This window comes from Helicoverpa armigera, chromosome 10, assembly GCF_030705265.1.
Source record: "Helicoverpa armigera isolate CAAS_96S chromosome 10, ASM3070526v1, whole genome shotgun sequence".
NCBI classification, from domain to species: Eukaryota; Metazoa; Arthropoda; class Insecta; order Lepidoptera; family Noctuidae; genus Helicoverpa; species Helicoverpa armigera.
In genome coordinates, this window is record NC_087129.1 from 2,442,155 (window position 1) to 2,455,352 (window position 13,198).

General features: G+C 35.3%; 1 protein-coding gene across 2 annotated transcripts; it reads right to left on the bottom strand.

The window, feature by feature from the left end:
• Window positions 1-1,396: 1,396 nt before the first annotated feature.
• Window positions 1,397-12,972, bottom strand: LOC110374387 (calnexin). Of its 2 annotated transcripts, none has more exons than XM_049840873.2 (13): window positions 12,814-12,972; window positions 12,430-12,543; window positions 11,690-11,857; window positions 10,819-10,968; window positions 9,082-9,290; window positions 8,191-8,398; window positions 7,286-7,406; window positions 6,914-7,056; window positions 6,458-6,574; window positions 5,843-5,983; window positions 4,816-4,938; window positions 4,164-4,331; window positions 1,397-3,750 (listed from the first exon to the last, which is right to left on the bottom strand). In XM_049840873.2, exons 2-13 carry the CDS (start codon window positions 12,541-12,543, stop codon window positions 3,682-3,684), a joined length of 1,731 nt encoding a protein of 576 aa, XP_049696830.2. In that variant the 5' UTR covers window positions 12,814-12,972; the 3' UTR covers window positions 1,397-3,681. The 2 variants fall into 2 exon arrangements, with proteins under 2 accessions (XP_049696830.2, XP_049696831.2); XM_049840874.2 differs by lacking the exon at window positions 12,814-12,972 and adding an exon at window positions 12,642-12,794.
• Window positions 12,973-13,198: the final 226 nt, after the last annotated feature.

Here is a 13,198-nt window from a genome sequence, read left to right on the forward strand (position 1 = left end):
TATTTTTATCGTAGATAGTGGCGTTATTATTAAAAAATATTTTTCATTCAAGAAATGCAATTGTTTTATTTTTTCCTAACGCTTGTGTACGCAACTGTACCATAATTATAAATATACTAACCTTCCAAATTAAGAACGTTGCTTAGACATATGGCACGGTAGCTATCCGAACTTGGTCGGATTATGTAGGGTTTCGATGCTCCGTCAGTAGGTATTATAATTGTCTTTCTTTAATTACTGAATTAAATGACATGAAATTTTGCAAGTGAATAGTTGAATGATTAAACTAATTATTGGCATACATTTTACCATGCAATTACTTTAGAACGTCGTGATATTCGACTGCTTTGTAAACAGTGATCTGTTCATGGTAAAATATCCTATAACTTAATACTAACGGAATATCATTACAACGTGAAAATGTAGACCCCAAACTGTTAAGAACTAAGACCTAATAAGTGTATTTTACGTTTATATTTTTTTTTAAACCCTAGGACTTTTCTAAATCTGTTTTTAAACAAATATAAACAAATTCAAAACAACGTATGTAAAATCTACAGCTCTCTATGTAAGCGCTTTATATGAAAACTAGCTAATGGCTAAACGTTCGCGTAGCGAAGTTTATGCATGCACTGATTTCATTCATACATAATCAATTATACACAAATACACACTAATTTTCTTCTAAAGTCTATGGATTAAAAGTTCCGCCAGGACAACATTCGCCAACGTTCGCCCAGCGGAATCTGTTTTGGTGAATTTTCCACAATGGCTGCATACACTACCATACACAATTATAGGACGTCATACACTAATTATCTGCATAATTAAAATCTTTAAATTCAACAACATTCCGCTGCGCGAACGCACACGGTTTTATGAAATACTCGGGAAAAATGTAGAAGGCAGATTCTTGTCCATATCGCACGTGGTATTTAACCTCATTAGACTTTTTTAGGTATTTTTTTTGTTTGAATAGCATTAGAATAACTGAGAAGAGCTGAAATCGTTCTTCATAAAGCATAAAGGAGTCTGGAAGTTTGTGATTGATACACCCGTGCATAGGACAGCCCGTAGATGTAGGTCCTGCGCCTGATCTCTCTTCTGAACTTGGGGCCAGCCCGAGGTTTCATCCCCTTGTGTTTGGCGTCACAGCCGCAGTGCACTCTTTCTGGCTTCGTAAGTAAAGACTTTCTAGCTTGGAAGGCTTTCTGAGTTGGGAACTTCTCGCAGTTCCTACCCGGATAAAATATCTTCATTTATAACAACTTACAAAATTGTATCTATGGACCATTGTTGCCTCATAATAAAAGTTAAAAATAAAAAGGTTTTGTTTATCTTCAAGCGCAATACACTATGCTATCAGATACTATGGCAGTAAATAAAACAAAGCCCGTACAAATAATTCAGTTTATTATCCATATAAATTACAGTCCATTAACTTCACGTATCACACAGAGTCGTACTTAGGAAATTAAAAGCATCGAGACTAAAGCGTTATTTATAATTATACAGCTGCCCAAAATAACCGTCGTGTTGGGATAACATTTGGACTCACAGCTTAGAAACTCATACAAAAGAAACTTCCGAAAATGCATCTTACTGTCATAAAAATAAAGGTTGGAATGTGAAAAATAAATATAAAAAATACCTGCATAATTTTATTTAACTACTTTTTTTAATTTGTAAACACACGACAATGGTGATAGTTTTGACAATCGCCCTTGTAAATAAATTACGCTAAGACATTGCCCCTTAATATTTTAACTATATATGACCACAATAATTATGAATCTTTTTATTTAATACGAGTTAAGGGCCTTATTGATATAACTTTACGTTAACCTGCTAAACGTAAGTTACTTGAAACATTTAGGAAGGCTGTGAGTCCAAAGCACTTTCGGATCGTGCTCATTTCATTTAAATTAATATGTGAAGCAATGAAAAAATATTGTAATATTTTGTTCAAGTATCGAAATTTACGAGGTCTTGGTATATCAAAATAAATGAAGAATCTAGTTTATGATGAATCGGCAGTGACTGCATCACCGATTTAATGTTATTATTAGAAGGAACCTATTTAGCAGTGTTATTCTGCTACGGGAAAATAAGAATTCCAAATATAATAAGTGTTGTACTTTATTGTTAACTCATAAATCGAGCACAGCATGAGCACGATCCTAAGACAAGTATATATTAGTGAAAATTCAAGTATATTACACAATACGACGAAGTTAATACTCGATAATAAGCAATGTGTTTCTATCTAAATGTACATAGTCATAAGTAAAATGTAAAAGAAATTGTCGCACAAAAATCTTCAGAATTCACTAATAATATAATAAGCCGACAAATTATATACAGATAAACCTCTCATACGGAACCCACAACGTGCCAACGAAAAAAATACAAAAAATAAACTACTTATTCCACATATTTTATTATATTATATTCCACATAAAAGTATATAACATTTATGAACGAAATTCATAACAAAAATCAATGAACACGCAATGCGGACATGTTTTCAGAGTACAGTCGACAACAGAACATGTGAAAAGTGAATTTGTGACAGAAGGTGGAAGTTAAGTGACAAACCGCTTCCGTAGACGACTGTACCGATATGAAATAAATACTTTATCAATATCATACAGTGTATAATATAAAAATGCAACGTAAGTTCTTTCAACATTTGTTCACTACATTATTGGTCACATGTTAAAATAAAGACGCTGAAGTTCTTTGGCAGTACACAATAGGAAAATACACGTGAATTTATATTGTACTGTGAAGACGAAATAATAACAGCTTGTTTTAAAATATTCTACACATTATAACGCACACATAAAGCCAGTACGTTCAACCAGAATATTCTGTTCGTAATACTAAACAACATGAAGAAAATATGACATACTTGATGTAAATTCGTCCCACAATATACCTTATTTGCTCGAATAAATTATTGCTCTACTCTATCTACTAAACACTATTAAATATAATACCTTCGACATTCCTATTGTATGTAAAAATAGTAGAATATTATTATGATATACCATATTTCTATAAATACCAAGAAGTTATTATTAAGTCCTTAAATAGAAGGAAACCGCGAAAAAATAAGTTTTACGGGCAAGAAAGACAGACGAGAATATAATTTTCTATAATATATTAGTCTAATAATATAGCTTAACTACATAAAAGAAAGAGTCCAGAGAAGGCAGATACACACTTGTATGTTGAGTCAGCTCCAAACAAGGTATGTATAATTTTCTATTAGAAGCTAACTAGGCTAATTTCAAGTTAAATAAATTAACATAGATACAGAAACAAATATACAGTCCATAAAGTTTTACAGATGTTACTTGATTAATTTTGCCTTCCTATTCTATGAAAAATAAATGTTTAGCAATCGTAGCAACATGTTATTTTATCAAACTAACTTTGGTCTTCCTTCACACTCTTTGGTCCTTTACTAACAAGTTCCGCAATAGCATAACAACCTTTTTGTGTAATACTTCTTAAAAAAAATAAAAAAACAATTCCAAATTTGAATTCCGAGCTCAACACACAAGTACCCTACCGCCGCAGACGCGTGATGACGTCACGTCCCCGCACACATCGCTACAGCCACACACACACACACACACACACGTTACATTTGAACTATACAACGCTCACGTATTACTCCTTACGAGGCTTGCGTTTCCTCTGACCGTCGCCGGCGCCGTCTGTGTCCACTAGTGGCGTAGTCTGTAACAGAAAATCATTTTAAATCCATTTTAATTTATAACATTACATCATATGCCAAGAGATCGCGTCTATGGTGGATGAGTGGCCTTCTTGTCATGACGAGCTCTTGGGTATTTCGGAAGGTACGATAAATAAGTGGGTCCGGCTGTCATTTGCACATGTTTGCCAGTCAGAATAGGTAGTCAGAAGCCACAGCGACTGAATACGACTTGTTCAAATCAACAATTTTGCTAGGAAGTTTGTTCTTCACCGTTTCTTTTTCCCAGCCAGAACACTAGGAAGTTGTAATAGGGGGGCGTTTTGGGGATGCTGTTCTTTTGACGTAAAAGTGTTAAAACTAAAAACTAGTCTAGTTTCAATTAATGTTTTTGACTTAGACAATACAGTTTGTGAAAGGCTGCTAGTATACTCACGTCTTCAGTAGAGGTAACAAGGTTTTCTGGTTCCACATCAGCGGCAGGTCCCTCGAGGTCCGCCTTGCTGGGACGCTCTAACTCCTCGCGGGACTCCTCCTCAGCGTCCGACTGGTGAGGGTCGTCTTCAGCCACTGCATCTGTCTTCTTTATGTCAGCTTCCACGTCCTGTGGTGATTTGTTACTCTTTATTTACTAAGGGTCATTTGAAGAGTTGTGAAATATTGTAAGCTTCAAGAGTTTTTGATGGCAAAAATTAATAATTTCTGAATCAGCAGTTTTATCGACCTACTGCTGGACTCAGGCCTCCTTTCACACAGAGAAGAATTGAGCGTTATTCACTCCGTGCGCTCAGTGTGGGTTGGTGACTTCTGACTTTATAGTGTTTTTTCAGGTCTACTGAAAGATTCCATATAAGTAGCGGGTCGATATAAAGCATATTATTATATGTATGTAGAGCAATATTTAAATGAAACTATGAAAATGATCGCTCCTTCGGTTGAACTATTAGTAAAAACCATAGTGCATTAAAAAATTGTAGAATTAATAGCAGTATGGTCAATAAGAGCCACTTCTGCATACAAAACCTTCTACCAATATTGACCATGGCAGCACTAAACTTACCCAAATAAAACTCGATACAAAAACTTACCGATTTAGATCCAAAGCACGCGTACGCAATAAGTCCGACCAATAGGAAGGAGCCGATGATAACGACGGCGTACACCCACGGGTTGTCGCCCGCGTACTTCAGAGCGCGGTCCACTACCGAGTCCTGCGGATATTTAGCTTTGGTACACACTAGCCAACTACATAGCAACTACGTATAACATATAACGTACAAAATCATTGAAATAGCTTGGATAAGTGGGTATGCTGAAAATAAAAATGATTGCAAATCCGAATTGACAACATTCTAATTTATTTTGAGGGACAATGTATAGTATAGACCACACTTGTACTTGTAGCTCAATAGGAAGGTAAAGTATAATTTACAGTTTAGCTGCTTAATAGAAGATCAAACCTGTAAAATGTACAGTTTAGCTAGCTTAATAGTCGCGCGAGCATCAATCCGTACAATTTTCCGTTCGTCTAGCTTATTAAATGGGCAAATCTGTACAATTTGTCTAGCTATTCGTTCTTTGCACCTCATTAGCGCGACGTATGAGGCAGGCGATGTAGGCGACGATGGGGATGGCGACGTACAGCGCGTACAGCGCCCAGTAGCCCGGCGCGTAGTTCATCGCGCGTAACATGCGGCCCCATAGAGTTTGCTAACACACCTCATGTTATATGTCGATGTATTTTACAATAACTATGGGCATATTATTATATTGGTATTTTCAAGATGAAATGTCCTTTTTTGTATAGCTTGTGATTAAAGGTTTTTTAAAACTAATTACGAGCTTCAAAAATACGACAGTGTTTCGAGAAAAGGTAGGTTGTTTGTTTGTTTGAATCGTCATTACCGTGCCCCCACATTCTCAAATGAATAAGACAAACTTAATACTCATTATTTTGTAAGTACTACATAATCCCGGATTTTTGGGCCCTTTTGAGACAACTTTAACGAAATGGTAACACAAAACCGACGATTATCTCCGTATACCACTATAGAAACATCATAATTATTATTCCATAAATAATTTATCTAAATCTGATAACTACAATATACTTACAGAATCCCTAGAGATCTTAGCCTTCTTGAGCACGAATGTGTCCCGAGCCCACTGGTCTGCGACGGCGACGTCGTCCGTGATGATGAGGTTGTCGAACAGCAGCATCGGCGACATCGACCACAGCTCGAAGCCTACCGCGTGCTGGAGTGTGCCAAATGAATAATTAATGTTTATTTACGTATGCTTCTTGTACAAAATGTATAATGGCGCACATAACGCTTGAGGCGCTAGTTTGTAGTACTCGCAACTATCTTTTTTAAAGCTTTAAATTGCAATGTATGTATGCAAATTGTGTGAGTAAAATCGACTCAATTTGGAAGCGGATAGGTATAGTTTTCCTTTTTTGTTTGATAAACAACTGAGTCTGTTAATATCTTCCAGCGTTAGACTGTTGTGATGACTCAAACCCGACTTCTCTATTCTAGTTTTTAACAGCATAAACCAGAAGTTTTTTGATATAATATGTTTTTTAATTATTATTTTTTTTTGGGTAAAATCAAAGTAAATTATCATTTACATAATATATCGGCAATTGCCAATGCAGCAGGTGCTACATTTACTAAAGTTCTCCACATTCTACCATATTCTATGGTCAAATAAAAACATAATACTTACAATAGGCGTCATCCGGAAGGGGTGATCGTCCTTGAAGTAGTGCGGGTTGGGGATGCGCCTGGGCGTCCACTTGCCGCGGTAGTTGGGGTTCGTGATCAGCGGCGCCCGCCAGATGCCCTGCAAGCACATAGGTATATTGTGTGTGAAGTATGTTTGATACTAAACTATTTTTATAAGGGGATATTATTTAGGAAGATTTACGAACTAACGATGAGAATAAATGATAACATGGGCAATACTATTTCATAGAAATAAAGAAAACGTAACATGAAAAAGAAAAAAGTGAAGGTTTCAAACAAACTTAATGGCACCAAACTGGAAATGAAATACAACACCTTTTCTAAATAGGTTTGGAGCAAATGAGAAATATGAAATTGACTGCCCATGCCTAAACTACTGGATATATTCTTATGACATCTCCGCTTGTCTTTCTAGTTATATTTTCCGGGGCATTACCTTGTAGTTGGGATTGGGTATGGTGGGAGGTTTCCATTCACCACAGCCAGCCGCGGCAGCACACTTGGGGTTGTCAATAAGAGGTGCTTCCCACTCTCCGTCCATTTCCTCGTCCCAGTCTTCAGGTTTCTTGGCTTCGGGATCTGAAATTATTTTTTTTTGCGTGTTATGTATTAAACTTAATAGTTGTCATAATATATGTCGTCAATCCTTAATTTTGGTGACGCAGCAACGGGATGAAGAATATTTAATATTGAAAACCTCCAAAACATCAGTTTTACTTCAAATTTTTGGAAATCGATAAATCAGATAACATGATATATCGTTGAAAAATTATCCTGCAAAATGCTCATAAACAATGTAATATCTTACCGGGAATCATTTCAGGTTCATCGTCGAGCCAGCCGTCGGGCTTGACGGCGTTGGGGTCGATGATCTGCGCGGGCGCATCCTCGTCCCAGTCCTCCGGCTTAGTTGCTGATGGGTCCACAATCTATGGCAAAAACAAAAGATTTATGTAATCATAAAAAAAATGATTAAAACTATTTACCCCATAAAAACACTCGCAAAAAGAATTCAGATCTCCTGTTGTGTGTAATTTCAGCTAAATTGATATAATATGTCAGCCACACGGATATATTTGAAAATACACCCCAGTAAAAAGCGTGACCGGAGGATTTTGTAACTACAAAAGTATTCTATAACAGAAAATAGATTTTAAGTTCAAGACCATATGACGAAAATAAAAAAAAAATAAGTACCATTACTTTTGTAAAATTTAAAGTGAATGTGTTCATTAAATACAATAATAAGCATCTACAAAATAAAATGACGTATATTTCCAGGATTTAGTGAGAACAATCACCTCATTATTGGCACATTGCCAAGTGTGTTTCAAACTTTCAACGCAAACAGATTACACTGAAAATGTACACAAATAGAGATATGCACTCGAATGTAATAAACTGTGATGTTCGCTTTGTTTGTTTTAAGAAACAAAAGATACTGAAAATACTGAACAAACTCGTTTTAACCTAAATTGACACTAAAAAATATCGAATATATCAAATTGAATTTAATACTATTATTGAAGACACAATAACAAAAACATTTCATTTACGAATACAAGAAACTTGCATGTTTGACAGATAAATCCTTGTTTGCATGACAAAATCCTTGTTTACCTGACATAACTGCTACTATACCGACCATAACCCAACAAAATCCTTGTATGTCCTTAAAAATCACAAAAACATGAGATGTGTTTTCCTACTAACCTTTTCCCTCTCATCCCAATCTTCAGGCTTCTTATCATTGGGGTCATCAATCTCTTCTGGTGGGTTTACGGGAGGAGTGAAGTCGTCTAAGAGAGAACCAGAGTTCACCTCCTTGTTGTCTATCTGTATGCTGAACGTGTTATCCGGACGGACAATCAGGGTGTACAGATGCGGTTCCTTGTCTTTGTAGATGTCATCTAGACGTGTACTGGAATGTGGAAAAAATTAAAATAATTAGGGCTATGTCTAGGTGTAGCTATACCTTGGACGACCCCTTCCTCTCTTTCCTTCGACCTTCGCTTCGGCGATGTTTTTGATAGAATCGTCGTGACGTATAAGATATCCCATCATTTTTCCTCTCCTATTCTCTACATTTTGCGAGCAAATTAAAGAAAAGGTGAAAGTTGTGACGTACAAGGAAGTTCAGGAGTTGGCGCTAGATAGGTGTAAATGGAAGGAGCTGCACCAACAAGAGCTGGGCTCTTAAATTAATGATGATGATGTTTAGGTGGGAATGTTTGTTCTACTTGAAAGGAATTGACAACCTTCTCCTTTTTGGGAAGAATACAGAGACAATGATTAATGTTTTTAAACCAAAAAGTATGTATGAACAAACTTATTTGTATATAACATAATTTTGCTGCTGCACTTTTATAATTATCCTGCGACAATATTTTTAATGGAAACCTATGATGTGTTATTTATAGCAATATACCAATGGCATGAAATATTGTCATGATGTACAAATTATAAGTAATTATTAGCCTTGCCACAATAAAAGGGCTATCTAACATTAGATCAGTAGTTCCTGGCATTAGCATGTTCAAATAAACAAACTCAGCTTTATAACATTATTATAGATGATAGATATTATAGATTGGGTATACTCACGAAGGTTTCTTGCTATGTTTCTCCTCAATGGTTCCGTTCTTAGGGTTCTTATGTCTGAAGATGAAGTGCAGTTTGTTATCATTGCCACACTTGTCGGGGCCGAACATGATGGTGTAGGGCGTCTGGTCGTAGAACTTGCGGAGATCGGCCTTAGTGTTTGTACCACGGGAAAGAAGCTTAATGTAGGCACCGCCGCAGTTTTGACCTTCCTGTAATTTATAGCAAATGATATATTACCCTAAATTGTTGCTGGGGAGTTTGTACCAAAAACATATAGGAAATGGTGAAAAGCGGTTTTGGCAGCTGTCTCATGTAATTGTGACAGCCGAAAAGTGCTGTTTTTCCAGTCTATTTTGAATGGGTACTAGGAATACATTTTATTCGAATTCATATTTGGTAGGAATATTACATCGATGCCTTTATTTCGAGTCGATAGAAGAAAGAATCTTTTTATAATATTTAATTACTAGACTACCCACGGTGGTACATTTATCTCCCATAGCACTTTCAATAGCATTTGCATTTCTGATAACTAATAAGTACAATCCTCATTTTCGAAGTCAATTCCCACAGTTATAATTGTGTTTACGCGTAAATAAACCATGTAGGATGTGATTTATAGCCTCCAACGTAAACAAACAAAAAATATTGACGCGATTCAAGTTATTTATAACGTAATGTGATAACATTTCCGAAAACAATTTTGGAGAGCGTCCAGGATACGTTTGTAATAACATAGTGTACAAAACAGTGAAATTCTCACGTTTTTGTATCAAAGTGCATAATCATTTAACGCATCACCATTTATTATTGCCTTTTCACTGCTGAACATAGGCCTCCCCCTTAGATCTCCACTATTAATTAATTAATTAATGTTAACAACTAATGGCAATTAAGTTTTTAATTAGGATGGAATTCAGGGTGGTGTAATAACGCGGAAGCACCTCATGCCTAAATTCAACATAGATGACGAAAATACGAAACTTTAGCTATATTAAAACTGCCTCTTCAAAAATAAACCTATGTTTAAGAAAGCTAACACCTAAATCAAATCAATACAATAATTAAATCAGGTCACTGCTTCACGTTAATTAGCTTATATTTAGATTCATATTAGACATACGTTTGTATGACGCAACATACGTCTGAGTTTCAGTTAAAGTCTACACTGACGTGGAAATATGAAAGGCTCAATGCTTAGCCTATAAGCCAATTAGTGAGTCAATACAATAAGTTTTACTGCATAACTATGAGTAATATGTCAACGTACATGGGTTTTCAATGTTAAAGATTCTGTTTATATATTCTTCAAGTAATGTTGAAGAATAAAACTTGGGCATCATTTGGAATCTAATTATGTCTTAGCCGGAATTCTGCTACATATTTATTGAGGAAAATTATCAAATTTCTTTTTATACAGATAAAAGTAAGTGCAGTGCGACAAAAATAAACAACAGTCACCTTTTTATTCTTGAATGAAACTAAAATACATTGGGTATGACTGACTCAAAACTGCTTATATAAGGTCTATAGACTCAGACATTGCAAGATGACGAAAAACTTTTGTTATAAACTTAATCCTCCTTTAGTAATTTTTGAAGTGAGGATCATGGTAGTTAAATATGTACTTGTTAAGGTAAGTTATATGCTCTATCTTTAACCACATAGTCACTTACCATAATGTGAGAAAGTGGTCAAACACTTCCCAATATTCAATTAAAAGTACATAAATCTTACCTGCATAGTGACTTCATATTGAACAATGAATGGTTTATCTTTGAACTCAAATGGTTTGTCAAGCAGGGTAGATATGGCGGCATGTTTGGCTTCAGTGGTCAACACTAGACCAAGGTCCTCTTTAAAGATCTTCCTGCTGGGTTGTTGAATCTGAAATAGTGCATGTATTTAAATGTTGAGCGTTTGTATACCCTAAAGTCTCCAAAACTACTGAAGAAGGGAAGCTAAATTATCTCCAAGTAACATATGCTATATTTGAATGAGTCCCACTAGGATAGGGTGGCACTGCAGGAAACTGCCATTAGACTATATTTTATTAACAGATGGAATGAAGTGCCTTGGTAACACAGGTAAAACCATGACAAACAGCTAGTATAAAATAAGCTAAATACTAAGAAAATCGGTCATCCATAGAAAGAAAAGTATGATTAGATTTGTTATCAGCCTGATTCAATAAAATAAGCCAGATGTTATATGACACGGCAATCAAGATAAGAAGGACTGAGATTATCAAACCATGACACCTAGTGCAAATATTCCGACAACTGCTCCATATCTACAACCTATTTGAGATTGCTATCAGTTAATAATTTAACGTTTTATTATTTTATCTCGTATAAAAGTAAATTGTAAAGATAACAGGAGAAAATTTCAATTTCTTTCACTTTTTAAGTTACCTCTCATACAATTATGATTCATGGTGCTAGTTGTACTCATATTTATTTTTTCAATTGCACTTTATGGGAATCTGGTTAAATAAATACTAATGTTTGTCATCAGGATAGCAAAAGAATACCTATATGTTCAATATAAGGTATTTCCTAATTAACTACTGACCAACATAAAATTGTTTTTCCTTAGTAACACTTACCTCCCATTTTCCATCATACTTGGCGATGTTCTCATCAACACCCTGTTTCTTAGCTTCAGACTTCACCCATTTCTTCTTAAAGGAGGCCTCATCATCAAAGTGTTCAGCTAGGTACACTTTTTCTGGACTTATTTTAGGACTAACATACTGGTTCTCTTCTTCCACAGTCTATGGTAAAAGTATGATTGTGTTAATTTATGGTATGCTTTTAGGAATGTCCATTTATACTTGATTTGATCGGTTCAGTATATTCCTAACTAAGCATTGGTTGATAGCTTAGTTCAAATATGAAAACATAACTTATAGGATCTTATCATAGCCCTTTGGTGACCATTCAAAAACTAGTTTCATAATGCCATTGGACCAAGCCTTCAAAACGCAGTTCATGAGTTAACTCCGATGTGATAGACAATGAAAGTGCGGATTTGAATCATTATCTACAGATGAACTTGCCTTACAGTATCATATTATTTGATGCACATTTTGTTTCAAATACACTACAAGTATACAGTAGGGTAAATGGTAACCTTCATTCATAGGTAAGGTGCACCATAAATTCATGTTGAAAAAATCTTTTGTTACAATAATGATGACTTGAAATTGACTCTAGACAATTTTTACAATATCATAAGATAGTAAAAGTGGGTCATTAAACAACTTCTATCAGCGAGTTTATCTGCTGTAATGACTTGTGAACAAGCATTGTAATTTATTCAGGTCATGTAACCTCCAAGACTAACCTCCACGGTAGCTTCGTCGTCAGCATCTTCACTGTCGGCATGCACCACACCCGTTGCATTTACTAACACCAGTAAGGCACCAAAAAGGTATACTCTACGGCTAAATAAAGCCATCTGAAAAATTACAAGATATCGATGACGGAACACGTCGGCTAACTAAAAAAGCGTCGGCAATACACGAGAACGAAAAACTTTGACCAGTATATACATACTCTGCCACGAGAACTCGACTTAATTTAATTAAAAACTATGAGTATGAATTTGTGTAGCGTTCGGACACAGAAGTGGTCGGTGCAGCAGCCGGATAACGGAAATCCTCAATAAAGGGCGACCAAATACCATTATTGTCAAAATTACAATAAAATACTTCGGTTCACGGTTTACCTTTAAATATATTTTATACACTTATTGCTTTGTATGTTAGAATTTAAACGATGCACAGAAATCGAATAATTCCTTACTCAGAGGAATTTGATTTTCCTGAAAATTTTCAGCCAATCAAAAACAAACAGTTGTCAAGGTAGCGATCGAGAATTTTCCGAAGCGTTCAAAATTAATTATAATGTGCGTGAAAGTTTTCACAAAATGTTATTCAAAATAGCAACAACTGTAACTATGCCATTTAAGTAACATTTTATCAATACCAATTAAAATATTTAATAAAACAATGACGATTTCTTTTTCTGCTTGGCTGAATGTTGATATACTGTTGCATTAAAACATAAAAACAACAAAACGGCCTTGGTGCAATCCGACAAATTTATGAAGA

Excerpts from the sequence above, each read along its gene's own strand:
- LOC110374387 (XM_049840873.2), bottom strand. The coding sequence starts at position 12,543 with ATGGCTTTATTTAGCCGTAGAGTATACCTTTTTGGTGCCTTACTGGTG. Across the intron at positions 7,057-7,285 it reads TGAACCTGAAATGATTCCCG|ATCCCGAAGCCAAGAAACCT; the intron begins GTAAGATATTAC and ends AAATAATTTCAG. Across the intron at positions 4,332-4,815 it reads CGTGCTTTGGATCTAAATCG|GACGTGGAAGCTGACATAAA; the intron begins GTAAGTTTTTGT and ends AAATCACCACAG.